We start from the raw sequence: 25,691 nt of genomic DNA on the forward strand, positions 1-25,691 counted from the left end.
AAATAGTTTTTCTGTCCACTTCTTGACTTAGGCCAACAGAGAAAGTTGGTGGTCTGAACACAGACTGTTGTATTAAAATGAATTAGAATTCCTTTCCTGTGTTACAAGAAGTAGCTGACTGTTTTGGACTGATATATTACAGATCACAGAGCCACAGTGGGGAGATTGTGATTAACAAAATCCAAACACTTTCCTGACAATTGCCTCTTGCATTTGTGGTTTGGAACATTTTATGTGTTATAGGCTGGGAAGCTTGTGGATCTGGAAATGCACCCAAGGCTTATATTAGAGTTCAGACTTATGTTCAGTCCTTTCCTTCATGTGCTATAGAGATGAGTGGATCACAAATATGGCTTGCAACACTCACTAATTCTGCATGAAGACATGTGCTGTAATTAATCCAGAAAATTATCCAGTTAGCTGTAGGAGATGGGAAGAATCTTCCCATCATGTACAACTAGCCAGATATTTTCTGCAGCATTTTATTTCATCTGCTGGCTGGTGTGCAGAAAACCCTTTACATGTGTTTGTCTGACACGTCTTATTCATGTACTTGGATTCAGCCTGGCCACAGCTGGGGAGGAATCTTCTCCACAATCTCATACTTTTCTGTTTTTGCACTAGGAGCTCTCTCCAAGTTTGAAACCTTTCTCTTCATGATTCTTGTCATGCTAATGTGGACTCATTTTATGCTAATGTGGACTCATTTTATGTAATTGATTCCCTTAAAATCATGGTGGCAGCCTCTTGGTTTTCTGCTTGCAGGATGCAACAGATTAGTTCCCTTAACAGTCCTTTGTTTTAATCTGAACTAAGCTTTTGGGAACATATGCAATGGTTAGTGATGTGCAGGAAATTAAACCTGATTCCTTCAGGTCCAGACCTCTGCAAAACTTTGATGTTCGCTCATGATGGAGGCAAACTAATGTTTTATTTTTTCTGTAGATGGCTTTGGAAGACTCAGAGCAAAAGCAAAATCTTCTGCACAATGTTTACTTGGAGCTGGAGGAACTAACACCAGTCTTTGAAACAGACAGTATAATGCAACAGCTAAATGAAGCAGATGATCAAGTAGCAGCTTTACAACATGAGATAGCAGAGATTCTTCCACAGATCCAGCATGTGGCTGATGTAAGTTTGAGTGATCTCTAAGTGTATTGAGCTTCACCCTGTGTTATGAAATACAGTTTATATTGTCTGCATAGAAAAAAGGTGTGTGGATTGTAGTAGGTTTGCCAATGAGTAAATGAATTGTTTGGAAATAAACCTGCAGAAGCTGTTAGGTATCTAACAAAGCTATAAAGTTCAAGAGTATTGATGAACCCTTTTTTTTAGAGAAAGAAATGCAGGGCTTGTTGACCAACAGATTAAACAAACTTATCTTGCTGGAGAGCAGGGCTCCAATTCAGTGGCACCTGGACAGGCTGGAAAAATGGCTTGACAGAGACATCACAAAGTTTAACAGAGGCAAATGCACTGTGCCAGATACCAATATAAGCTGGAGGTCAAGCAGCTGGAAAGCAGCCTTCTCAAAAAGGCTGGGGGTCCCGGTGGACAACAAGTTGACCATGATGCAGTACTACAGCCTTGCAGCAAGAAGGCCAACACCATCCAGAGCTACCTGAGCAAGTGTGGCCAGGAAGTCCAAGAGTATGATCCTGCCCTTCTTTTTGGCACCTGTGAGGTCACACCTGGGTAATGTGCCCAGTTTGGGTTTTCCAGAGCAAGAAAGACATAGACATACTGGAACCAGTCCAGGAAGAGGAACAAGGGTGGTAGAGGGACTGTAGCACAGGGCATATGAGGAAAATCTGGGAGAGCTGGGTCAGTACAGGCTGGAGAAGAGATGGGTCTGAGGGAGATGTGACTACTCTCTGCTGCTACGTAATGGAAGACTGTAAACAAGATGGAGCCAGACTCTTCTTAGTGGTGTACAGAGAAGAGATGGACAGTAACAGATCCAAATTATAAGAAAGGAAGTATATATCTGCATATTAAAAAGTCTTTTTTTGTCAAATGCTAGGTCAGAGGCCCCATGTTGGGGTGAAATCCCCATCTCAGGAAATACCCAAATCTCAACAGGATCAGGCCCCACGCAACCTGCTCTGTGGGGCACCAGAGGTCTTCCAAGATCCCTTCCAGTGTAATTTATTTTGTGACTTTGTCTCCATGAGAGTTAACTTGGAGCTGTAGTGTATGTGGTTCCATTTCCCATCTGACATAACTCTCTTCCTATAGAAAGTTTAATTAGACTAGTTTCTTACACTGGTAAATACCACCGTTGTCACTACTGGTAATTTATAATGTGACTTTTCAAGGGTATTTCAATTTCATACTCGGTGTTTAAAACTGAATAAATGACCACAGATAATCAATTATTTAGAAGTTATGATCGTGTGTAATTTATAATAATTAGCCTTTCAATCAGCAGCACCCAATTGAACATGACCTGCATATGCTGCATCTGTTTTTCAGACTTCTTTTTAGGTTTAGAGTAAAAGGCAGAAATTCAAGCTGTGTTTGTTTTTTGAAGGGAGTTTCTAAACTATGCTATCTACAAATGTTCTTTGTTCCCCAAATCTAGGAATTGAGTGCCATTGAATCTCATGTAAAAGTGTTTGAGAAGGATATTGTGAAAATGAAGACAATCCTGTCATCAGAAGATCTATTGGAATTTTCTCCTAAAGACCAACTTAAACACGGGCAGGTCAGTGAAAACTCCCATAAAAGCTTTTTTTCCCCTATATATTTATCCATAAATTAGTAGCTGTCACAAGCATAAGACTATTTTGTGACTGCATACTACAATGAGCAAGTTTTTAACATATGATTTTGACGTGTTAGTTGAATATGTTACACATATTCCAACTCTCAGGTCAAAGGGTGAAAGCATTATTTCAGTCATGATTTCAGCTGCATGACTACAGTAGCAAGTAGTGAAATCCAAAAGGAGCAGATTGGTAGGCAAAGTAGTTCAGAGGACCTGATGTCTGTGCTGTATGTGTCTTGGGGGCTTACTTTGGACTAGCCCTCAGTCTAGTCCTGTAGATCGAACATCCGTTAATGGTTGGGAGTGTTTAGATGCTCTTCTGGAGAGTGTCTTCTGCTATAGTATCATCTGAAAGGAACTGAGTCTACATGCTCCAAGCAAGTGTGGAATGTAAACTCTAAGGTAAGACTGTTGGGATATCCCTTCAAGAAGCACAGTCCTGGTCTGACATAAAATATTTGAAACAAAAGCACTGTTAAAAACATGCCAATAGACAGCTCAAATATGTAACTAAAGCACACAATTTTAGACATACTTGACATATAAGTACTTCAATTTTTGGAAAATTTATGATCTGATTTTCAGAAAGACACTCCCTGCTCATGATTCCACTTACCGTCAAACAGTAAGTAATCTGAAAGTCTGAAGATCAGGCCCTATTTTCCAAAAATTGAGGCAAAATGCAGCAGATGCTTCTAGAAACGTAGGCTGGAGTGACTCACCACAAATCCATTTAACACATGCAGAGACTTCATTGCAGAGATATCTTGGCCAGATGGTTTTTCTTTCTTTGTTTGAGTAAAATAAAGCAAAGCGCTATGGTATCTGTTCTTTTATATCACCTGCAGTCCATATTGTTAGTTGACTGAAATGCAAAAAGCAAGGTTTCAGCAACAGGGGAGAGAAAAAATATGTTATCAAACCACTCAAAGCTTTATTATTATTAGAACAGTTTTGTAATGACTGCATTATATGGAAAAACTAAAGTAATATTTCTTCTGGAAAATAATGTTCACCTACTGCCTTATTTTAAATTGAAGCCCAGATAGTATGCAAATAACAAAAAAATTCCTGACGCAGATGCTTATGAGTGAGAGGATAAGCATCTATGTTCTAATTGCAGCTATTTAAATGAAATCTTTTTGAGAGGAAATCAAACGGAAGTATTAGTAAGACCTAGGTATGTCTTCAGGATAACCAGGAAGTTGTGAGTTGGAGTTGCCATTCTGTCTTTGCTAAGTTGATCACTGAGTCTTCCATAAAACACATATTGTGGTGTCAACTTAGGCCCATTTCCAATCATGCAAAACTGAGAAAGTTGATTCTAAACTATGTATCCACTCAGTGTAGCATATGAGAAGCTGACAGGAAAACTGGCTTCAGAGGCTTCTCCTGGCTTCCATTCCTGTTTGTCATCATCTCAGCAGTGCTTCTCAGCTGTGATAAGACGTTTTATAGGACGTTTTGAAAATGGTTAGCTTTATTATTTGACATTTCATGACTGGTTTGCAGTGCCAAAAAGAAAAACCTGAGCTGCCTAGGAGCAGCAGAAGGATTGGGCCATTTTTTAAACTGTCTTCACTGCCAAAGATTCATTAATTTGAAATGATGCACTTAGTAAAATAGTAACTGCTCTGAATGTGACCCTTTTTTTGTAACTGAGCAAGCTTTACGTATGTATAAGCAAACAAAGCAGAATTGTAAATGTAAATGATATCTTCCTCTTGCTTTTGACAGTCTCACCATGTATTTTCACTTATTTGTTCTAGGTTTTAAATATTCTTCCTTCTTATATGGGAAACTCACTAAAGAAAACTCTTGCACATCATAACAAAACTGTGATTTTCCGTGTTGATTTTTTTTCGAACTGTAACATCCATCATCTATCCTGTATCCTAATAGGTTATACTTGACCATGTTGGTCCTATGCAGAAGACCATTGTTCATATCCAGTCCTATGAAGAGGCACTTCAGCTACCAGGGGTGAAAACACAACCTTTCTTAGTCTTCCGAAAAGCAAGACAACTTTTGAGAGAATTGAAAAAACTAGAAAAAATAACTAAGGAAAAAAATGAGCTACTGGAGGTAATTGGTTTATATCTACTTATTTTATTACTATTTATTTATTTATTTATTTTGATGCTGTCGCCTAAAACACCTTTATTTTATAATCATTTTGATCACTAGATAATCTTATCTTTACAGGCATATAATGCACCTACTGTATCTTCTATGTAATGGCTTGGGGCTTTTTTTTTGTTCTGTTGTGGTTTTTTCTTCCCTGTGTAATTTGTTGCTACAACAAGCCAAGCCACACTAGTTACAAAACTCAAATGAATTTCAAGACTATTTCAGTCACAATTGATACTATTTGTTTTACAATATTATAGAAAAATGAAGGCATTGCTGTCTTACAAGTCTTACAACCCAGTCTTGCACTACTGATGATTGAAATCCAGTGTTACTTGCAGGTGCTCACATCAAGTTCAGGTCTTTTGCGAGTTTTAGGTTTTCCAAACCTAAAACAGACTGCTTTAGAGCACATAACTTCTTACTAAGCATTTCGGAGGCCAGGCAGAGAAAAGTGGGAGCTAAAATGTGAATCTCCATCTCTGTTTTTGTGAAATTAAGGCATTCAAAGAGCAAAAGTATTACCAGGCAGAGTCAATGTGTTCATGAAGGGGAAGTCCTGTCTCAATAATTTGACCTTCTACAGTAAGGTCACCCGCTTAGTGAATGAAGGGAAGGAAGTGGATGTAATCTTTCTGGATTTTGGTAAGGACTTCAAATACTGTCCCTCACAAACTCCAACTATGAGATCAGCAGGTTCATACTATACTGGGTGATGAACTGGCTGAACGGCAGAGCTCAGAGGGTTGTAATGAGTGGGGAAGTGGAGAAGGGGGTGCGGCTCTCTTCTCCCTGGTAACCAAAGACCTGATGTGAGGGAACTGCACAAAGCTGCACTGAGGCAGGTTCAGACAGGACATCAGGAAAAGTTTCTTTACCATGAGGTTGCTCAAACACCGGAACAGGCTTCCTAGAGCAGTTGTTGATGCCTGTTAGTGTTCAAGACATTTGGATAATGACCTCGATAACGTGCTTTAACTTTTGGATAACCCTGAAGAGGTCAGTCTGTTGGACTAGAGATGATCTTTGAAGGTCCCTTCCAACTGAGCCGTGCTATGCTATTCTATTCTATTCAAGAACGAGGAGGAAAACGCAGGCATGCTACATACTTGCATGCATGCTACAGACATGCACACCTGGAGTTGAATAAAAGTAATGACTCTGTGGATCTGTAGTAAACATTTTGGGGTTTTAGTCCATATAACTTCTTAAGTCTGAAAAATAGATGTAGTAAAATTCAAACGTTTCTGAGAAGGAGTTACCAGATTAAATATTCAAGAATTTCAAAACACTTTTAAGCCCTTGGAATCAGGATGCTTTGCAATTACAAAGTATTATCATGAGACTCTTAAGTCATTTATATAGAGCATTAGGTCAAGGTTTGTATTTTGCGCCTTTTTGGAATAGCTGCAGTCTTTTTTGCTCAGCATTTGCCTTTATCTTACACGTATGCAACAATCTGTAGCTGAGTGAAATTTCTTTGTAAGAAAACAGATTGGAAAAATTACAATTCTTGGCAGCAGGGATATCAAACTGTGCAAAAAAGACTTTCCAGTCCTATTGAGTGAGTCGAAGGCAGCAGTACTACAATAAAAGTCTATCACCACCTAAGACACAACAAAGGATAAGCCTATTAAAGGATGGCATTTTTTAATGCTCCATTATAAAGGTAGTAAGTATTCTGAAAGGAAACCAAACTGGAGACAAGCTACCCATGCAGATCTCTATTTTTTTTTCCCTGAGGATCAGTTTGACATTTTAGTGTCTGGATGTGTTTGCACATATCTGCTATCCATGATGCAACGGGATCTCACACTAGTAACTTCTGTGTAAGTAAGTTGTAGTGTAACACTCGAAAAAGTTTAATGGAAACAAAACCTGTAATAGGGTCTGCAAGTGCTTCAGGGTGGGATTTTAGGTGGCTTGCATGTGTGTTGAATGTTGCCTTTTTTTTTTTTTTTTTTATTGGCCAGTCAAGTACCACACCTAGCACTACCTAAATAATGCTACATAATCGCAGACTGGCCGAGGTTGGAAGGAACCTCTGAAGATCATCTAGTCCAAACCCCTGCCAGGCAGGATCACCTAGAGCACACTGCACATCAGGAAGAGCACCTGAAAGTCACAGCAGCTTTATCAGTTTTCTGTGCAAGGGAGTGGCAATATTTGCATATTTGATGTTTTACTGTGTTCATTTCTTAGTGCCTGCTCTCACACTACTGGCAGCTGGGCCTTTTCCATGGTTAGGTCTCAATATGAAAAGTAAAAAGCAAAATTTTAGCATGAAATAACTCAAGAGAGAGGCATCGCTTCTATGTAGGCATGATTTATGTTCTATTAAGAAAAGGATAAATAAGATTTTTTGCCTTTTTTGAGAGAGGGAAATTGGAGTCTGTATACAGAGTATTAGTATTCTTTAGTTAGCCAAAGAAATATGAGATATTACATATTTTACTTGTTATTGAACAGTCATGTGAATGTGAGAGTGCAGGGATGCATAAGGGAATATCTCTTTTGGAAGGACTTTTAGTTTCTCATCAAATTGGACAATTTTTTTTAATTTTTTTTTCCCCCCCTCTGCCCTCTGATTTTTTAGGTATGGCATTAAAACTAAGACTATAGTCTACAATTAAATATCTTCCTCTTCAATTTAGCATTTTTTTTTAAAGCAGGGAAAATACTTCTTTCTTCCTTTTGAAACCTGTAAGTTAAAAAAAAAAAAAAAAATCCTGCAGAATCTTACTAGTGTGTGTTTTATTGGGAGGGATTGTTGTTGTTGTTCATAGCCAGAAAGACTCTTTGCTCTGAAAGGCCAAGTCTGTGAAAGCTTTGCAGATAAGGTTACCAGCCTCCCGGGCTGTAAGTTTAAGCCTGTTGGTAATTGCATTTTCTTCTTCACCTTTTGCACCTGAGGAATAGGCCATAGATATTCTTTGATTCACAGCCCAGAGGCTGGAAAACAGAACCACCAAATGTTTTGTGAATTGAATGTGTTCGCAAAATATTCTCATCTGTATAATTTCTTTGTTACCTGCATGATTGTGTCAGGCTGTGGCTGACAAACATTAGCAAGGTGTGTGGGGAGGTTGCTGATTTCTGCATGAACAAGCATGGGGGTTGATGAGATTTTTCTGTCACTGTCAAATGAATAAAAGTGAATTTGGCTGTTGTTAACACATAGTAGGCTTTCTCTAAGTCATGTAAGAAGAGGAAGCTCACACATAGTGGAAATACTTATCATTTTATAGGAAGTATTCAAATTTTTAGAAACCGTGGTCGGCTTATCTCCTGAGCTGCAGTTTCTGCCTGGCGTACAGCACAGTTCAGTTTTGGTCAGTGCAGAACTAGCTGGCAGTAAAGACGTGAGCACCACTGAAAAACAGGTAGGCTTTCTCACTTGATATGAAACAGAGAACAACAGCCAAACATGTAATTTCTCTTTATTTTCAACTTTTTCTAAATTGCAGTGAATGTGATTAAATATGTTCCATTTTGCATTTTAGATTCAGTCATACTCTAGAGTAAGCAATAGTATGCTCCGAGGCAGAATTCCCCACTGTACTGCTTATGAATAGAGCAGAGCTTGTCTCTAGCAAGTGAATAAACTTTGTGAGGATGGAGTTCTGCAAAGTTAGGAGGACAAACATGGTTTCTTTTAACATGTAACTACAGATGCAAAAGGGGCTCAAGTTCTCTTTCATGCAAGTTAGTTGCATTACTGACTAGTTTGTTTACATCCAAGTAAATTCAAAATTATTTATGATGATTATAATTCACAGGAAGCTTTAAAGAAGACAGAGGAATGCGAGCAAGAAATTGAAAAGCGGAAACAATTCTTAAAGAACCACTTGGTTGAAATATCACATGAAAATCAGCCTCTGGCTCAGAAGACTTCTTATCCAGAGGTGGGTTTCATTGTTTTCTCTCTTATGTCTGTTACTTTTCCTAAGGCTACTCCTGACAACAAGTAGCACTGAGAAACAGGAGTGTGCTTCCCCTCCCTGCTGCAATCAAACAGGCAACTGAATACCATGGTGTGACTTCACATGCATAGTTTGCTATATATGAGGAGATATAATATTAGTTTGCAAGTTGGGCACGTCTTTCATATTATATTCCTTGTTGATTTTGATATGCATCTGTACCCTTGTCAACTTCCAGTGAAAATCTGAAGTAAAAAGTGAAAATTTTGGCGAAACAGTATGCAGTGCTGTTGTTTGCCTGGGCTCCTTGTCCAGCTAATGTGGCAGGTCACGTTATTGAGGTAGCAGCTAGGGGTAGTGCATGAAGAGAGCACTGTGTCCCTTTCTGATCACTGACCATGCAGTGGTACTTCAGGTGATTCTAGCTAGGGTTAGATTCTTTAAACTCCTTTCCTTGTCCTCGCTGACATGCTGTGTTTTCATCAACTGATAACATGCTGTTTTTCTCCCTGCAGTTGGCTGCTTTCTGTAATGGATGAATTGCTTATTTAATGCAAAAATGAGATGTGTTTTAAAGACAGCCCTGCAGAAGTCAGGAAATGACTAATTAAGTATAATAACTATTTATAAAGTACCTCTGAAATGCTCAGCTTTTTACAGTCAGTCACAATAAAGTTAATAAACATACATTGTACTTGCTTAATAACTATAATCACTTGGTAACTCCTAAGTACATAGCTGCTCTGCTCTCAGGTTGGATGTTGGAGACTTGATGCTAGTACTAAGCATGACTCATTTCCTGATTCTTACTTGTTTTTGAATTTGAGTATAGGTCTTTCTGCTTAATATCTGTGTTTTAGAAGAAAATCTGTTTCACAGTTGTAGCATTTCATTGATAGGATTGGCAATGGAATTGCCCATCTTACTGGGGGTCTTTAAATGTGGAAGTGATGTCTATAAAGATTTGATTTCTGAGGAGGTTTTATTTTGACTAGTTAAGTCTGCAAAGAAGTAGCTGGTAAATTTATGGTGCAAAGTCTGCTTCTGCAATAAAGCACCAGAAATATTATTCTTAGTGAACATTTATAAATATATGGTAAATTATCATACGTGGCCATCTCTTCGTTCCAGGGACTTTTTCTTGCTTTTACCTCTGGAAGATTTCACCTTGTGTTTTCCAGTGTATAAAAGGAAAAAGCATCATCTGAGTAGATTTTCCACAAGCTTTGAAAATCTGTTGGGTTTTCTGCCACCACCTTCCTAGTCATGCAGCCATGCTAGCATTGCTGACGAAGGAAGCTGTAGTTGAGACAAAACCAGCAGTCTTACTGCTTTCATCTGTCACAGATTATTACTTCTTTAGCTTTATTCACACTATGATAGAGCAGGCTGTGGAATCAGTACTGTTATTATTATAAGCCTAGCATCAAAGCTTGCTCTAATGGACTGATCCGAGTCTGCATTGGGATTTTTAGCCACTTCTCAGTTTTGTGGTCAAGCCATAGTGCTTCAAAGAGCTTTAGCACTTTCAGTAATGAAGGAGGTGAGGCATTTCATTCCTTGTCCTGTCTTGGTTCGTTACTGCTTGTGCTTTCTGTGCTTACCTGGTGACCAAGTAGAAAGGGAAGGCCCCTAGCAAAAGGCTATAGAGCAGTAGTCATGGCCAAGGGGGAAAGCAAGACAGATTTATTTTCCTCTTTGTTAGTGCAGAGTTACTTGAGTTATTGTTTAATCCCTGCAGAACATTAAATATTTTCCTTGTACTTTCTTGGGGACCATTGCTCCAGTATTACATTCAAAGATATGGAAAAATTCTAGTCCCTAGCTGTGTCACTAAAACCCTCCAAATGGTTTATATTTGCTTCTTTTAGATCAGCTTCTGCAAAGAAGACTCAGCCCTGAATTACCCCTAGCTGTATTTGCTCTCATCTAGGCTATCCCAACTGTTCTGTGTCAGGTTTCCAGAGAAGGTACTTGGAAGTAACATAACCTGCTTTGACTCACGGAGTAATGTAACTCAGCTGCATTCCCTCTGTCCTGAGGGAAACTCGTATTCCCATGGCTATGCAAGACCTAGTTAAATTTATTTATCCAGCCTTTCACATTTGTTTCCAGACTACCAACTTACGCATTATAGCTAGCAAGTGCTGTCCTGAGCTGAATCTGTTGCTGTTGTTTTGTATGTGTCCGGACATCTCCTGCAGTGACAATGGGAAATTGTCCCAAAGCCCTGAGAAAGGAAAAAGGGCAAATAGACCCAGACCCAGTCCCAGTAAGATGTATCACAAGTGTCATCTGTTACATTACCATTTGGTTAACTAAGAGAAATGTGTGATTACAAATGTTGTTCCTCTTTAGGGAGAAATGGAAGCTGTAAAAGAAGAAATCATCAAGCTGTGTCAGAGAAAGGAAGATATTCTTACTGGGATGAAGAATTCAATGTCTGGGCTTCACCAATGCTTACAGCAAGAAGTGCCCGACCTAGGAGATGAATCCCCAGCCTCTGAATTTGCACAAACTGACTCAATTGGGACTAATGTTTCTGATCAGCAGGTAAGTTGAGAACCATGTTGTGATCACTTACCCAAGAGATGATGAGGGAAGGTAAATAGCCCTTCTTCATCCAGAAAGACGAGCATGTGACAGAGCTGCATCCCTCCAGCTGTGAACCAGTATTACTTCTCCTCTCCTTTGTGCTTTTGAATGATCCTGTAAGGACTGGGTATAATGCATGTCTATGAGAAGGCAGGAAAGAGGTATGCCTTAGGTTATTTTTTAACATGAGCAGATCCAACGTGAAGTTTACATTAAGCAATCAACAGCAAAATGCTAGGTGTGTAGTTTTATTGATAAGCAGTTGTTCTGGAATTTTCAGTAAATTGTTTCATGGAGCAAAATGAACTTTGTCCCAAATATAGCTGTGATATTGAAACATTAAAGCATAGCCTCAGTTTTTGGAGGTGCTTAGTACCTGCAGCTTTCAATTACTTTAATGCAGGGTGGCAGATGCTCACTGCTTCTCTAAAAGTGGACTCCAAGCGGTAACTTTCTTTTAGTTTACAGGCAGAAGAGAAGAGGCTTTTACTGTTCTTGTCATGAATAATTAGGCTGTCCCTTTGTGTGTATTTTGTAGTTGAAAAAAAGAGGAATGATGTTTCTTCTGCCTTGTTTAGATGAAGAGTCAGAAGACTATTCTGTCCACAGCAAGGTGAGTTCAATATATATCTTATATATACAGCTGTATATGTGTGGTACAAGATTTTGTTACATGACAGATTATGAAAAATGCGTAAATCTGAAACAATTTAGAACAAATGGAAGCCAAGTTTGTCACACCAAGAAAATATGCTGAGAAACTGCACTCAAGTCAGCTTACCAGTATTACACAGGAGCTCGTTCTGCAATGTGTGATCCTGCTTTTGATGGGATTGCTTATACAGTAATACCCCTTTATGCAAGTGTTAGTGGCAAAACGTGGACCTCAAAAACAATGTTTTTATGTGGGTTTCCTTTCAGACAAAATTACACAGCCTCTGAAGTGCTAAAATTAAAAAAAAAAGAAATAAAAAGAAATAAAAATGTCTTGTATGTTTGAGCTTAAGAATGAAAAGCATGGTCAAAGTATTGGGGAAGAAGTGAAGGTAGGAGAGATTTCTGGGATAATGGGAGAAGCTGGGAAGTACTGCTCAACAGGTTGCTGTGAATCTGGTGACTATGAAAGCCCAGATGAACTAGAGAGGACCAAGGCTGGGAGTAAATTTTCATGCTGACGTTAATTGCTTTTGGAAAAAAGAAAAAAAAAAATCCATGAAGCTCTGCAAACCTTCCAAGAGGGACGAATTTTTGCAAGTCGTTCAAGTGAAATCAGGAACGTGCAGAAATGCTGACAAGATCGTAGCCTAGCTACCTGCTCGTTATTGATGCAAGTCTTCTTTGCATACAAGAGTTGGGAGTTGTTTTGTTTTGTTTTTAGGGGACAGGACAGGAGAAAGATTGATTTGCTGGTGAGGTGTTTTGTTTGTTTGTTTGCTTTGGAATAGCATGAAAAAAATGAGAATCCTTTTAAGGTCTCTGGAGAAATCTATCAGTGTCACCCAGCTGCCATTCATCTTCAAGCAAAGCTTCAGAGCAAGGCAGAGGTGGGATTTGGGAGACACAAGATAGATAAACAAAGCAGAAATAGAGCCAAGTGTCAGTAAAGATTTGCAGTACCTTACATTGCCTGAAGAAACATATGAGCTTCCTTTTCACAAGCTAATGCTGAGCTCTTGCTGCTTTCAAAGGGAAGTACAGCCACAGAGACAGATAAGAGCTGTTGGCCTTCAGAAAAAGATGGTGAAAAGCATAAGGAAGACAGCACAAACTCCTGGTCTTCTGGTACCTTGTCAGATGGTGTTTCACAGGTAATGCACTCAGGTTTATCTCCACAGGGCAGGAACTAATCTTTATGGAAAGGATCTGCACAAGTCCTAGGTGTTGAAGTCTTTGAAGTAAGAGACTGTAGAATTTCAGGATGACAGCCTTACTGAGATAACTCCCTCTTCTGCAGCAAACCAAATTTTGCCTTAAGTGTTCTTTCCTATTGCACATAAGAATTTCTTGAAACCTGACAAAAACACCAAAGATAGAGAGGCACATTTGTTAGCAGCAATTCATTTCACTAACTCCTGGAAAGGCAATCAAATGTGCATTTTGTTGGGGCATGATTTGTGGAAGAGGTTCCCTTTGTACATGAAAAGGTTGAATGGCATGGCTGCTGCCCTTTGAGGATTCTCTAGCACAACAAGGCAATCATGATAAAAACATTTCCACTGTTGCCTCTGACTGTACAGGATGCTGCTGAACTAATGGGATTGTGCAATAAACATGGCGAGGAAACGTCTGTGCAAACTCTGCAGAACACTGAAGACCCTGGCACAGGAGAAGAAAATCAAGCCACGGTGAGTTTGAAGGCCTGAAGTAGGCTGAACGAGGTGACCTTCGGGGCTCACTGCATAACCCAGCTACTGGGCAGAGGCCCTGTTTGGGTATGATAATGCTACTGGAGTTTGTGGCAGGATTATTGATATGGTAAGATGCCTACAACCCTTTATGGGCCTCTATATTGCTGCTTAGGATGAAAATGAATAATACATTTTGATTTGCTCCTTGAAAACGAAGTTTACTGGGGAACAAGATGGAGTATTTTCAGGAGTAAAGATGCTGGCATTCATACAGCCATGAATGGAAGGGTTTAAATGATAAAGATCTGGATCAACTATGGGATTTTTAAGTGTTAGATAAAGGAGAAATTAATGAGAATGAGACTCCATATGTTGTTGCTTTGTGGAATGCAAGCACTAGCTTCAGGATTCATGGGCAGCAGCCTATTAGTTATATGCAAAAGAACATATGGGGACAGTCTTGAATAGTCCAGCAAGGCCAGGAGCAGCAGACTGGTAGCAGAGCAGCCTCAGCTCTAGCTGGGTGTAGAGCATGGAACAAGCTAGAATTCATCATTTTATGAGGCAGGACCAGGCTCCCAGGTTATTTTGTCTCCCGTTGTTCCTTAATTGCTTCCATCAAACTTATCCTTTATGGTAAAGGAAGAAAAAGAGATGGGGGGAGAATCTGAGATGTGCTTTGTTAAAACATTTCACATTTCTGCAATGGAACATAGCTAACTATTAATAGCAGTCAGAAGCTGGGTGTTGGTATTAATTCTGTATTCATATTATAAGCAATAGCATTCTGCCTCATGTGAGCAAGTGGATTACATATGATGTACCTGCACACATGGTGTCTCTGTGTCCTTCCTCTCTGCTGTGTGACAGTGGTGTTGGTCTTTCCATGTGCAGGACATCTTTAAGCTCCCTTTGCAGACAAAGGAGATGTAGTCACTGCAGTCCTCAAGCACAGAAAGTGGTCCAGCTGAGCTCTCACTGCTCCTTCGTGTTCGGCTGAGCCGCACTGAGTAAATCTCAGCTGAGTGCAATGGGAATTCAGACACCTGTATTCAAGAGACTTAAATCTTCAGGTGAACTTTTTGGGTATCCAGGCATCTTACAAGACAACATACGCCCTACTGGTACCTCCGTGTGCCACAACTGTATTTTGTCAGCCTCTTGTCTTCAGGGACACCCACAATCTGTGGAACCCAGTAATACAAAAGCTGAGCAGAGCAGTGTCTTGAGATTGACATGGCTGCTCTGTGGTCTGTGGAGAGAGTGCTGTCAGGCAGTGAGACAGAGTCCTCTGCTTCTGTAGAGACTGCAGAGAAGGGCTCCCTTCCTCAAACCATGGCTGACAGCATTTTTGCCTGCAACATCTTTACCATACCCATGTGTTGGTACACTGTGCTATTTCCATATGCTGTACAGCTCCCTACAGGGAGTGATTTTTTTTGTTGCTGTTAGACGATTTATTTATGTGATCAATTACTACTTAGAGACAGGAAGACATTTACTTTTATAAATGCTAAATTCATTTGTTTTCCCTAGAGATGTGGTTAAGTGCAGAGATACATGGAGACGGTTATACTTCTGTTCTCTGTTTAGAGCTTAAGTGCACACTAAAATTAAATAATTCCCGCTATCCTAGTGATTGCTAAACAATACCATTTCCCCCCTCCTGGCATGTTGTCCCTCCTATGCAAATTCAGTTTGAGCAGCCTAAAACATAATCTAGGATTCAGAAACATGTTTGAATTACTGTGCGTCAGCTGAGCTTTGGTGACTGTCCACTGCATGTCCTCTGTGGTCTCCCTCTTGGAACATGAACGTATGATGTGTGCATGAAGCTGAATGTAGTTACACCTGATTTTTTATTCAACTGATTTGACTGTATATCTGAGTCTCTATTTTTGTAAAGGAAGGGGATAAAGTTTACTGCAGTAACAGTGTCTGCCTGGGGAGGGGCAGAGCACACCGTAAGTGAAAACTAAATGCTTATGTACATGTGTATGTCATGCACAGTATTACAAATGTTTAAAGTTTGATTATTTTTTTGGCATTATCAAAACACATTTACTTTAGTGAACCAACATGTTTTGCATGTCTCGTTGAAATAAAACAAACAAAATATTCTGCCCTAACTGGCAAAATATTGACGATCTAAAACAAACAGGCTTAGAACTAGTCAGAAATTTCAGATGGAGGTTGAAGTAAACTGGTACTTCTTTTTATACCTTCAAACACATATTCCTCAACAGACATACCTAGGCCGTTTCCATGATCTGTGCACTCAGATTTACTATGCTTAATGGCACTGTCACGAGATATATGGGAGGTAAATAAGAAAAGCAATGATTAAAGTAAGGCACTGATAGCTGAAACATTCATGTTGGCTCTCTGATTTTCTGTCGAATCTCATTTTAACATGAAGGTTATGCACTACTACCGGCCATCTCATTTGCTTGTGTGTATGCTCTAGAGCCTTGGGAGTGTTACAGGTTTTGTAGCAGAGGCGCTGTTCTCCACTGACTTATTAAGTACTTGCATGTGTTGAGGTATATACAGACCTGTATAACCTTCTAAGCAACTGCTGATATCTGCAAGCACTTTAGACTTACTATGGGAGTGTACGATTCTGCTTCTTAAAGGAGTGCAAATCAGAAGACAGAATTACACAACATATACTTAAAATACAGATTTCTTTTTCGGTGTGACCTAGAGCCCAAATAAAGCACATTCATTCGACTGTTGGAACCAAATACATACAAGTGACTTCTAAGCGTTGCACAACTGCTTGCTTTGCAGCTGTAAACTGCAGCACTTTTACATCTTACTCCCTCAGAAAAACATCTCTCCTCAGGGGAGAACTGGTTAATGGTGAGTCATCTCGCTTCCTGTGCGCCCAGGTATACCTGGGCAAATGCAAATCGCTGCCTGGAAACCTGTTGCACCAGATCCCAGGATCACCTGGCTGCCAGTTTCCCTTTCTTTTTCTTTTATCTTTTTTTTTTTTTTTTTAATACCGGGAAGACGGTAACAGAGTTGGTTCTGAGCTTTGTGAATGTGAAAGTTAAACATTTCTCACTGGTAAGGGGTGGGGAAAGAAAGGAAGAAAAAGATAGATAACTGTGTTTTTTCTTGTGCTTTGCTTCAGACTGACACGCCTCCTGTCCTCAACGCCACCCAGTGCTCTCCAGGGAAAACAGGAGACTCAGAGGAAGAGGTGGATGGCGGTAGGCCTGAGCCGGAAACAATCCTCCAGGTGTGCCAGGCCCAGGTTGCCGAGCTGGAACAATGGCTAGACAAAACTAAGGTGTCCCTGGGGTCAGACCCCCAGACCCCCAAAATGCAGCAGATGGTGGAACTGCAGCTTGGTGATTGCCAGGTAAGACCGAGCCGTCAGTTTGCTGCTGCCATCCAAATGAGTCACCCTTCCCCGGGATTTGTGAATGCAGAAAAGCTACAGTTTGCTTTTCCTTCCCTGCTTAATCGGCTTCATTACACTGTGCACAAGATAGGTAACTGCTTGGCTTCAGTTTCAGGTGCAGCTTTCCAACAGCTTAGTTTAAATACCTGTTTTTAGGGTTGTACACAGTGGGATCTATGTATCTTGGGCATGTAGGTAGAGCTCCAAGTGTTTTTAAAGCTTTGTTTTTATTTAGTTTATTTTTGGAAATATGACTCAGAACAGTTTGAATCTTCGATCAAAAGTTATGTTTTCATTGGCCTCTATCATGATTAATCAGCTAGAGTAAAAGGTTTTGTTTTGTTTCGACATTTTTACTTTTGATTTTTGTTCGAATGATTTAAAGACCAATGTAAAGTAACTTCTGAACTGTTAAGTTCTTATTTTACACTTTAGGCCCCCAAAGCTACCAGTGTAGGGGGAAAGGTAGAGATTTTTCCCTTGCCCACTCCGTGTGGCAGTGGTATGTGGAAGTACAACAGGTATGTGGAAGTGCCCCTGGTCTATGACAGCCTCTTGCCCCAGGTAGCTGCAGAAGGAAAGGAGTGGAGTTACCTGTTGGTAGAAACGGATGGAGCAAAACAGAGCTGGCATGAGGGGCTGGAGTGGGTGGGAGTCCTGGCACAGCTGTTTTTCTCTGGCATGCAGATTAAAAGAAATTGTGCACGCCAATTTGGATTTCCCTCTGGTGCCAGGATGCTTCAAGAACTGAGCCTGCCTAAAGCAACCAGATTCACTCTCTGTAAAGGAGCCTGTACCAAATTTTAAATTACTAGAAGATGTTTTCAGATGTATTTTTGTTTGTTTGTTTTAATGGGGAATGAGTCCATGCCAAGAAATGCCTCTGGGTTTAGGCAGCCAGGTGCTTGGCTGCTGAACTCTGGGAATTAGGATGCTGAGTACACTAAGTAGCTGGCTGTATCTTGATCCCGTTCAAGGTTCATGTCAGTGTAGGTTTTGATATGGCAGTTGCAACCAGTAAAAACAAGCGTGCCTCAGGCAATGGTAGGCCCTGCTGAATTCCTACTGGGTTTTAACAGTTTGGCTGTGAACTTGTAGAGGGAGAAAGGAGGAAAAATGTTTTTCTAACCTAGTCAAGATCTACAGAGAAAAATGCCCATTGCACAAAAGAGGAGCAATCTGTAGATATAAACATATGGTGTAAATCAGTTAATTTGGTGCAGTTGAGTCACAGTACCTGTCTCCTCATTCAACCTTCAAAACATGAGTTTAAAGTAATGCAGAGATTCAATCTGATTCACAGCAGGGTGAATCAACAGCCAGATTCCAACTTTTTACAGTGGTCTGGCTGACACATGGTAATGTTACTATGCTTTGGTAATTTAGATGAGATGTTACAAAGAATTTCTTCACAAAGTGGGTAGTCAAGCATTGGAATGGGCAGCTCAGGGAAGTGGTGGAGTCCCCATAATTGGAGGAATTTAAGAGATGTGTGGACATGGCACTAAGGTACCCAATTTGTTGATGAGGCACAGTAGGTCAGGTTGATAGTTAGACTTAATCTTGACGATCTTTTCCAACCTAAGTTCTATGATTATCTCGCAAGAGCCTGCTCGATTTGTCCTACTCCTCCGGCACAGCCTATTTGAGGATTTGTATGACATCAGATCCAAAATGCATGGTGATAAATTCTAAGGAAAAAGTTGTCTTCTCTGCACATTGTTTGTCTGCTGGCTATGGCATTTGGGATGTGTATTAGTATCAGCCTTGGAAACAGGCTAAATCTTAAAGCACGGAGTGTCTTGAGATATTGTCTGGGAAGCTGAAAGAAATCATGTTGAAGTAGGTAAAGAAGTACCCACTGTGTCCCTGCTGTGCTGGTGACTACAGTCCTCAGCTTGATTTGGCAGTAGGGAATGCATGTCCCTCCTTTTAGTTGCTTCACTGAAAGCCCGGTGGCATTTCAGATAAAATGGTCACAGAAGTACTTGAAGTCTTAAGCTAAGTTAACAGGTTATACATTCATACAGCTGAGACATGGACGTCACATTTTGTTGATTCTGTGTGGTGGTTTTACCCAGCTGGGCAGCTGAGCTCCACCACAGCTGCTCTCTCACTCAAGGGGGAGAAAACATGAAGCAAAGGGCTCAAGGGTTGAGATAAGGATAGAGGGAGATCAATCACCAGCTAATTTCATGGGTAAAACAGACTTAGCATAGGGAGATTAATGTAATCTATTGCCTATTACTAACAAGCTACAGCAGTGAGAAACTAAAAAGTACTAAAGACACCTTCTCCCCATCCACACTTTTCTACCTTCTCCCCCCTAGTGGCACAGGGGAACAGGGAATGGGGGCTGTGGTCAGTCCCTGGTGCTTCGTCTCTGCCACAACTTCTCAGTACCTTTCTGCCCCTGCTGCGCGCAGGGTTCCTCCCACAGGATGCCGTCCTTCCCGAACTGAGCCTGTGGGGGCTGCCCATAGGCACTGCTCCCATACAGCTCTGTCCCACGGGGTCCATCTCCCAGGAGCAAACTGCTCCAGCACGGGTCCCCCACAGGTGGCAGCTTCCCCCAGCCCCCCTGCTCCTGCGTGGGCTCCTCTCCACGGGCTGCAGCTCCGGCCCGGGGCCTGCTCCTGCGTGGGCTCCTCTCCACGGGCTGCAGCTCCGGCCCGGGGCCTGCTCCTGCGGGGGCTCTCCATGGGCTGCAGCCTCCTCCAGGCCACATCCACCTGCTCCACCGGGGGCTCCTCCACCCACGGGGGGCTGCAGCGTGGAGATCTGCTCCGTGTGGGACCCATGGATGCAGGGGGACAGCCTGCTCCACCAGGGGCCTCTCTACAGGCCGCAGGGGAACTGCTGCTGCCTGCCTGGAGCACCTCCTGCCCTCCTGCTGCACTGACCTTGGGGGCTGCAGGGCTGGCTCTCACTCCTTGTTCTCCCAGCTGCTGTAGCACAGCAGGTTTTTTTCCCTTTCTGAAATCTGCTCTCACAGAGGTGCAAACATTGTTTATTGGCTCGGCTCTGAGCAGCAGCAGGTCCTTTTTGGAGCTGGCTGAAACTGGCCCATATCTAACTTGGGGCAGCTTCTGGATTCTTCTCACAGAGGCCACCCCTGCAGCCCCCTGCTACCAAAACCTTGCCACATAAACCCACTACATTCTGTTGTGGAGGCAACAAGCTCCTTAAAGGGGGATAGAAAGGTAGAGTTAACTCCCTAAACCATCAAAGCAAGATTAGTGAGAATTTTTTCCATCCATGCTAATGACCTGTGAACCTTCTGTCAATAGCCAAAATTGTTTTTAGAACAGGTGACATTCTCCTTTGCAAGACTACACTTCCATACACTGGTAACATTGCCTAATAATTTGAGAACTGCCGCCTTGCTTCTGGTTGATGGGATTAGACTAAATTAAAACTGTGACCCCACTGTGAACAATAGCTCAAGGATTTCTTCCTCATTTATCATAGTTTTGCATAGTTTTAGTTGTGCCTTAGACTCACAGCCATGCAACTTGACCCTTACAAAGGGTGATGTGATCAGTCTGTGCACTATCTCCTTCACCATTTGTGTGTGTTGTCTAGGTTCATCCAAATGTAGTCTGTCATTTCTGCTTTCCTTTTTGATTCCTTAGTGTCTGAGATGATATAACTTCCAGCAGAGACTGTTGTTTGAAACAGTTTTGTCTTTAACATTGTATAAAATGTATTTAATCGTTCAAAATAAATAGAGACCATATAGAAAAAAAATAGGGGGGTGCAGCTTTTTCTATTTCTACCTGTATGCTTCTATTCATTTCAGACAGGGTAAATGTAAGCACTGATTTCAGAACATTATCAGGAAAGGAGTGTTGTACTTTTAAGAATGAATAATTGACTCCTGTCTCTTCTAGGTGATGTTATCAGAGATTGAACAAAAGGTCCTTTCTTTACTGGAAGATTGTGGAAACAGTGCAGGTCACCAACAAGAGACGGAGGCTCTTTCTCTGAAGCTGAAGGAAGTGAAGTGCAATTTGGAAAAGGTCCAGATGATGCTTCAAGACAAATACAATGAAGAGCAGGTAAAGCAGATGAATGCTATGCAGAGCAAGAATAAGAGTCATGGTGCTTTAATGTGCTGTAGTAACAGAAGAAGAGTTAGAGCTCACCACATGAAGCAAGGAAAGGAGAAGAGTCAATCAGAAATGTCAGACTTGCTATTATTCCAGTTTGCACTGCTGTATAATTATTTGTAGTTTGCAGTAGGTAGTGGGATTTGTAGCGAGTCTTTGAGCAATGTCTTTTCTTCTTTAAGTGCTCAGTTGGTTGAGATTTTGTGAGGAACATAGGAAAAGGATAAAAAGTTTGTAGTTTTTTTGTTCTTTATTTTTTTGTAATGCCTTTGAAATGCCATGATGTTTGTTTGTAACAGTATCACAGCTGAGGCCTTAACGTAGTAACTAACTCTCTGAAGAACAAGTAAGTGGCACAGGCATCAACTCAGCCAGCTTTCCAGTGCTATAGTCCCCCAGATAGATCTGGACAGGATTCCTGCAATGGTGGCAAAACAGGTTTTCCTGTGAACCCCTTCTGTGCTTGACCTCTTTGCTGAGTTTCGTAATGAATGAGACAGTAAATCCCAGCTCTAGAGCTAATTTGCACACTCTTGTGGAGTGCTGGAAGACAACAATCTAAAAGGGAGCTGACAGGGCCCATGAGTGAGTTAGCACCGGTAAAGGCTCATGTTGAAATATCTCCATGAAAACAGACAGGTAGAAAATCGAGGTGCATAAATTGCACATCCCTATAATTTGGTCGTACAATGAGAATGGAGAGTTAGCATCAATTAATCTGCCAACAGGAGAAACAAAACAAAGCCTTGTAACTGTCAGGAAGGGAAATATTAGGATTTCTGCAGCAGGTTAGAACATAGCAAACTTTCAATAAATGGAACTGTACAGAATGTTTTGCAAGAGTAGCAACCGTATTTGCACTGTAGATTCTGTGTACAAGTGGTCCAGGCCACTCCTCCAGACTGCACCTGCGGGTTCTGCACTCTCAAGTCTGGAAGCCTTCCCAGAATGGCTCTCTCTTTACAGATTCAAAACAGGGAGAGGATTGATCCAGAGTCCATTAAGGTCCTGCATTCAAATGGTTCCAGCGTGCCCCAGCTTGCCCTTGCTGAACAGCCATTCCTCCAGCACAATGGTTTCCAGTACCCACAGGTAATTCTGTCTGGCCAATAGTCAGGTTGCTCTACATCTGCTGTGGCTTTAGGGGAAAGTTACATGTATTACTTGCTTCAATTGTCAATGTAGGATCAAATCTTCCAAGGGCAGGTCACAGACACCCCTCTCCTCTAGTATTAGGAGAGTTTGTGAGAACGGAGAAAGGCCCCCAATCCCTGAAATCACAGATTTTTTTTGTCCAAAATATCTGTTAATGTTAAAAAGCTGGATGGTACCCTTGCATAATTTCTTTCTGACTGAGGGGTTTTGGTTCTGAAACTTCATCTCAGGCTGTAATATATTCTGTAAAACTATACATTTTTAGAAAACTGTTTGTTTGGTAACATCACATTTACACATAACCTGCTTGCTATTCTGATAGACATATTCTTATTTTCTTTGCTAAATGAATTTATGTAAAATGTGATTGGAAAAGCACAGTCATCATTTCAGGGTAATACAGTGCACACAATTGATTTTACTGTTCATTCTGTTCTCTGTTCACAGGATCTGAAAGTAAAAGCAGCTGAGCAGAAAAGCCTTATTGACTTCATTGAATCATGTGTGGAAAAAATGCAGCTACAGTTTGAGGACAGCATGACTCAGAAATTAGAACCAAGGTACAAAATAACAAAATCACTCCCCAAATTCAGTTATGTAAAACTGTCCGAACCAGCTGAGACTTTTCAGTGGGGCACCTTTGGTTCTTTGAAGGGACATTCGCCTTTAGATAAAAAAAATTTGCAGGATCCGGGAGATTTCTGCAATTACCAGTCTAGAGAAATGGAGTCTCATTTATGTGACAGCCTCCTTGATATTGGGCTGACTTCAGTGTTCAGTCAGTCTTGGTATCAGGCAGAACTTAAACTGAAGCATTCCCAACCAGAGGCAAGCTGGGTATCTCTGTTCTCAGCCATGCACTTGGCTGCACTCTGTTTTGGGGGCATATGCAATAGAAACTACTTTTATACAAGAAGTCTTACAAATCTAGTTTTGTTTATTCTACTTCAGTATTTGCCATTCTAATAATGTTTTCTGAATGCAGCAATGGAGAATCTGATCTAAAAAGCAAGCAGGCTGATCCCACCTTATCTCCAAAGGACCAAACGGGTAATAAATGGCAATATTTACAACAAGAGCTGTCATCAAAGATGAAATCTCCTCTCTACCAGCTTGTAGAACCTCAGGTCTGTTTAACTTCAGTAAAACACTCTTAACACTCTTTTTGCAGGCGGTTGGTTGTGTTGAAGATAGCAATCAGGGTATCTTCTTGCATCATCATATCATGTCCTTTCTTCATCAGATAATTGAAATCTGTGCAAGTGCTCTCCAGAGGAAATTGTTAATGCATACTATTTTCATTGTTGTCTTTTAATTTTACTTTGAGGTAGATAATGACTCTGGAGCTGTGACTATTAAGTATAGTGTGGGAGCATGTAGGTGAATTGTTGTAGTTAACATTCAGACCTGATGTTATCTGCTTGATTCTTTCAAGGGAACTAGGAGAGTTAGCCAGCAAGCTCCCAGCTGATTTTTGTGAATGTGCATTACGTCCCAGTTCTTGCAAATGAGAACATTTTGGTCAAAACAATGAGACGTTCACTTAATTGCATTGTTCTTTTTCCCACTGTTAGATTACAACGAAACTGAACATGCTGCCCCGAGGCATGTTTGCTAGTGCAGGAACCCCAACTGTTGAAGAACTGAAAACTTACACTGTCCAGCTGGGAGATCTAAGCCAAGAAGCAAATGTGGTGCACGCACAGGTAATCGTGGCATGTTCTAGTATTGCAAAAAACACAGGGGTTCTAGACACAAGACACTGAGAAATAAAGACAAGCATCATTGCAAATGGAGCATAGTAGTAGTATATAATAGTATAGCTTTTGCATCAGTTATGGGGTATTATGTGCAATCAGGGTAGCATTTTGAGAGGAAACATTTCAAGTTTCAGCTATGATACTTCTGCTACCTGAACGCAAAGACATGCTAGTTTGGGTAATGATTATTCCTCAAACTGTGTTAAGTGAGGACCCCATGAATTGATTTCAGTAAATCTGCAGTATTGGAACTGACAATGCAGATTGCATTGTGCCTGTTCCTGAGTTCTGTAAAACTGTAACCACTCCTGATACACAGAGGGTCACTCTCAGCTTTGGCCTTGGCAGCTCTGAGTATTGCATATATTCAACTGTCTCATCCAAGACTGTCCCTCAGTATTTCATGAATTCCATTTTATTATTATTAGCTGACTAAACCTCTAACTTTATACAAGTGAACAAATCTTAGGTGTGCCTTGAGTGAAAGCACTGAAAACTTCTGACTTGCCTTTACACAGGATAATGTGGCAGAGGAAGTCTCTTCCAATTTGGACAGGAAATTGTTTGAGCTGCTTCTGGCGATCAGCCGGTGTTTGAATAATATGGAGGAGATGTTAAACACCTCAGTCCTCTCCACTGAAGAGGCAGCCGTGCAGCAGGTTCTTTATGAGGTAACTTCCATAGAGCATCTGGACAAGGAAGAACCCCAATGGATTTCTGTTACAATATATATATATATATGGCCTGATGTTTCCTCTCTGTTTTACTGGTATTACTCAGGACTAACACAACTGGGCTCTCTGGTGCACAGATTTGGGCCTGTTGCCTTTTAACAACAATTAGCAGCTTGAGTCCCAATGCATTTTACAGACAAGACTCCTTGGACAGATACCATTTTCACTCATGTTATCTTTATTCCAACCCTTTAGACTCTTTCTATCGAGCTGCAAAAACTTCACGCTGATTTGAGTGATAAAAAGGACGATCTTTTAAAGTCTATTACCTGCGCTGGTGGGAGCACAGATGTGTTCTGTGAGTGCTTTAGCAACTTGCAGGCGCGGCTGGAACAAACTCAAGCTGCCACTGCTTCAAGGAGCAATTCAATGAAAGCTGGGCTGGATCACAATAGCAATTATCAGGTACTCCACTGCCAAATGCACATCTTGTTTCACAGCACCTGTTAGACGTGTCAGTGTTAATGCATTTGAGTTACAAATGAGCCATCTATAATGCTCTTTTTTTTTTTTTTTTGGTACTAAACAAACTTGTCTTGGTCTCTTAAGAAGCAAATTCATTTTGCTGTTTACAGTGCTGACTGCCTTAGAGGCCTTGTTCACAGTAGAAAATTTGCATGCAGAGAAGGTAGAAGTAACTTGGGTTCCTATGTATGCTAATGTACAGGGTAAAGCAAGTTTCTGTGGGAAAGAATTAGGCCAGGGAGGGGTTTGTATATTCTTTCTGCTACTTTGTGGACTCAGGACTG

General features: G+C 40.9%; 1 protein-coding gene across 7 annotated transcripts in view; it reads left to right on the top strand.

Moving 5' to 3' along the window:
- Positions 1 to 25,691, top strand: part of SYNE2 (spectrin repeat containing nuclear envelope protein 2) — a 187,370-nt gene that overhangs the window by 93,988 nt on the left and 67,691 nt on the right. For 6 of the 7 annotated variants that reach the window (XR_011809434.1, XM_072038197.1, XM_038179355.2 and 3 more), the window contains exons 60-75: positions 946 to 1,131; positions 2,585 to 2,707; positions 4,673 to 4,855; positions 8,680 to 8,805; positions 11,182 to 11,376; positions 11,957 to 12,031; positions 13,107 to 13,226; positions 13,656 to 13,763; positions 16,909 to 17,139; positions 21,075 to 21,242; positions 22,260 to 22,385; positions 22,896 to 23,008; positions 23,434 to 23,575; positions 24,023 to 24,154; positions 24,727 to 24,879; positions 25,138 to 25,347. Coding sequence is in view for 6 of the 7 variants with exons in the window: in XM_072038197.1 (XP_071894298.1) it covers positions 946 to 1,131; positions 2,585 to 2,707; positions 4,673 to 4,855; positions 8,680 to 8,805; positions 11,182 to 11,376; positions 11,957 to 12,031; positions 13,107 to 13,226; positions 13,656 to 13,763; positions 16,909 to 17,139; positions 21,075 to 21,242; positions 22,260 to 22,385; positions 22,896 to 23,008; positions 23,434 to 23,575; positions 24,023 to 24,154; positions 24,727 to 24,879; positions 25,138 to 25,347 (2,391 nt within the window). In the remaining variant the exon portion in view is untranslated. The remainder of the gene's footprint in view (positions 1 to 945; positions 1,132 to 2,584; positions 2,708 to 4,672; positions 4,856 to 8,679; positions 8,806 to 11,181; positions 11,377 to 11,956; positions 12,032 to 13,106; positions 13,227 to 13,655; positions 13,764 to 16,908; positions 17,140 to 21,074; positions 21,243 to 22,259; positions 22,386 to 22,895; positions 23,009 to 23,433; positions 23,576 to 24,022; positions 24,155 to 24,726; positions 24,880 to 25,137; positions 25,348 to 25,691) is intronic. The other variant, XM_072038195.1, reaches the window with a different exon arrangement.

This window comes from Anas platyrhynchos, chromosome 5 (assembly GCF_047663525.1).
Source record: "Anas platyrhynchos isolate ZD024472 breed Pekin duck chromosome 5, IASCAAS_PekinDuck_T2T, whole genome shotgun sequence".
Taxonomy (NCBI): domain Eukaryota; kingdom Metazoa; phylum Chordata; class Aves; order Anseriformes; family Anatidae; genus Anas; species Anas platyrhynchos.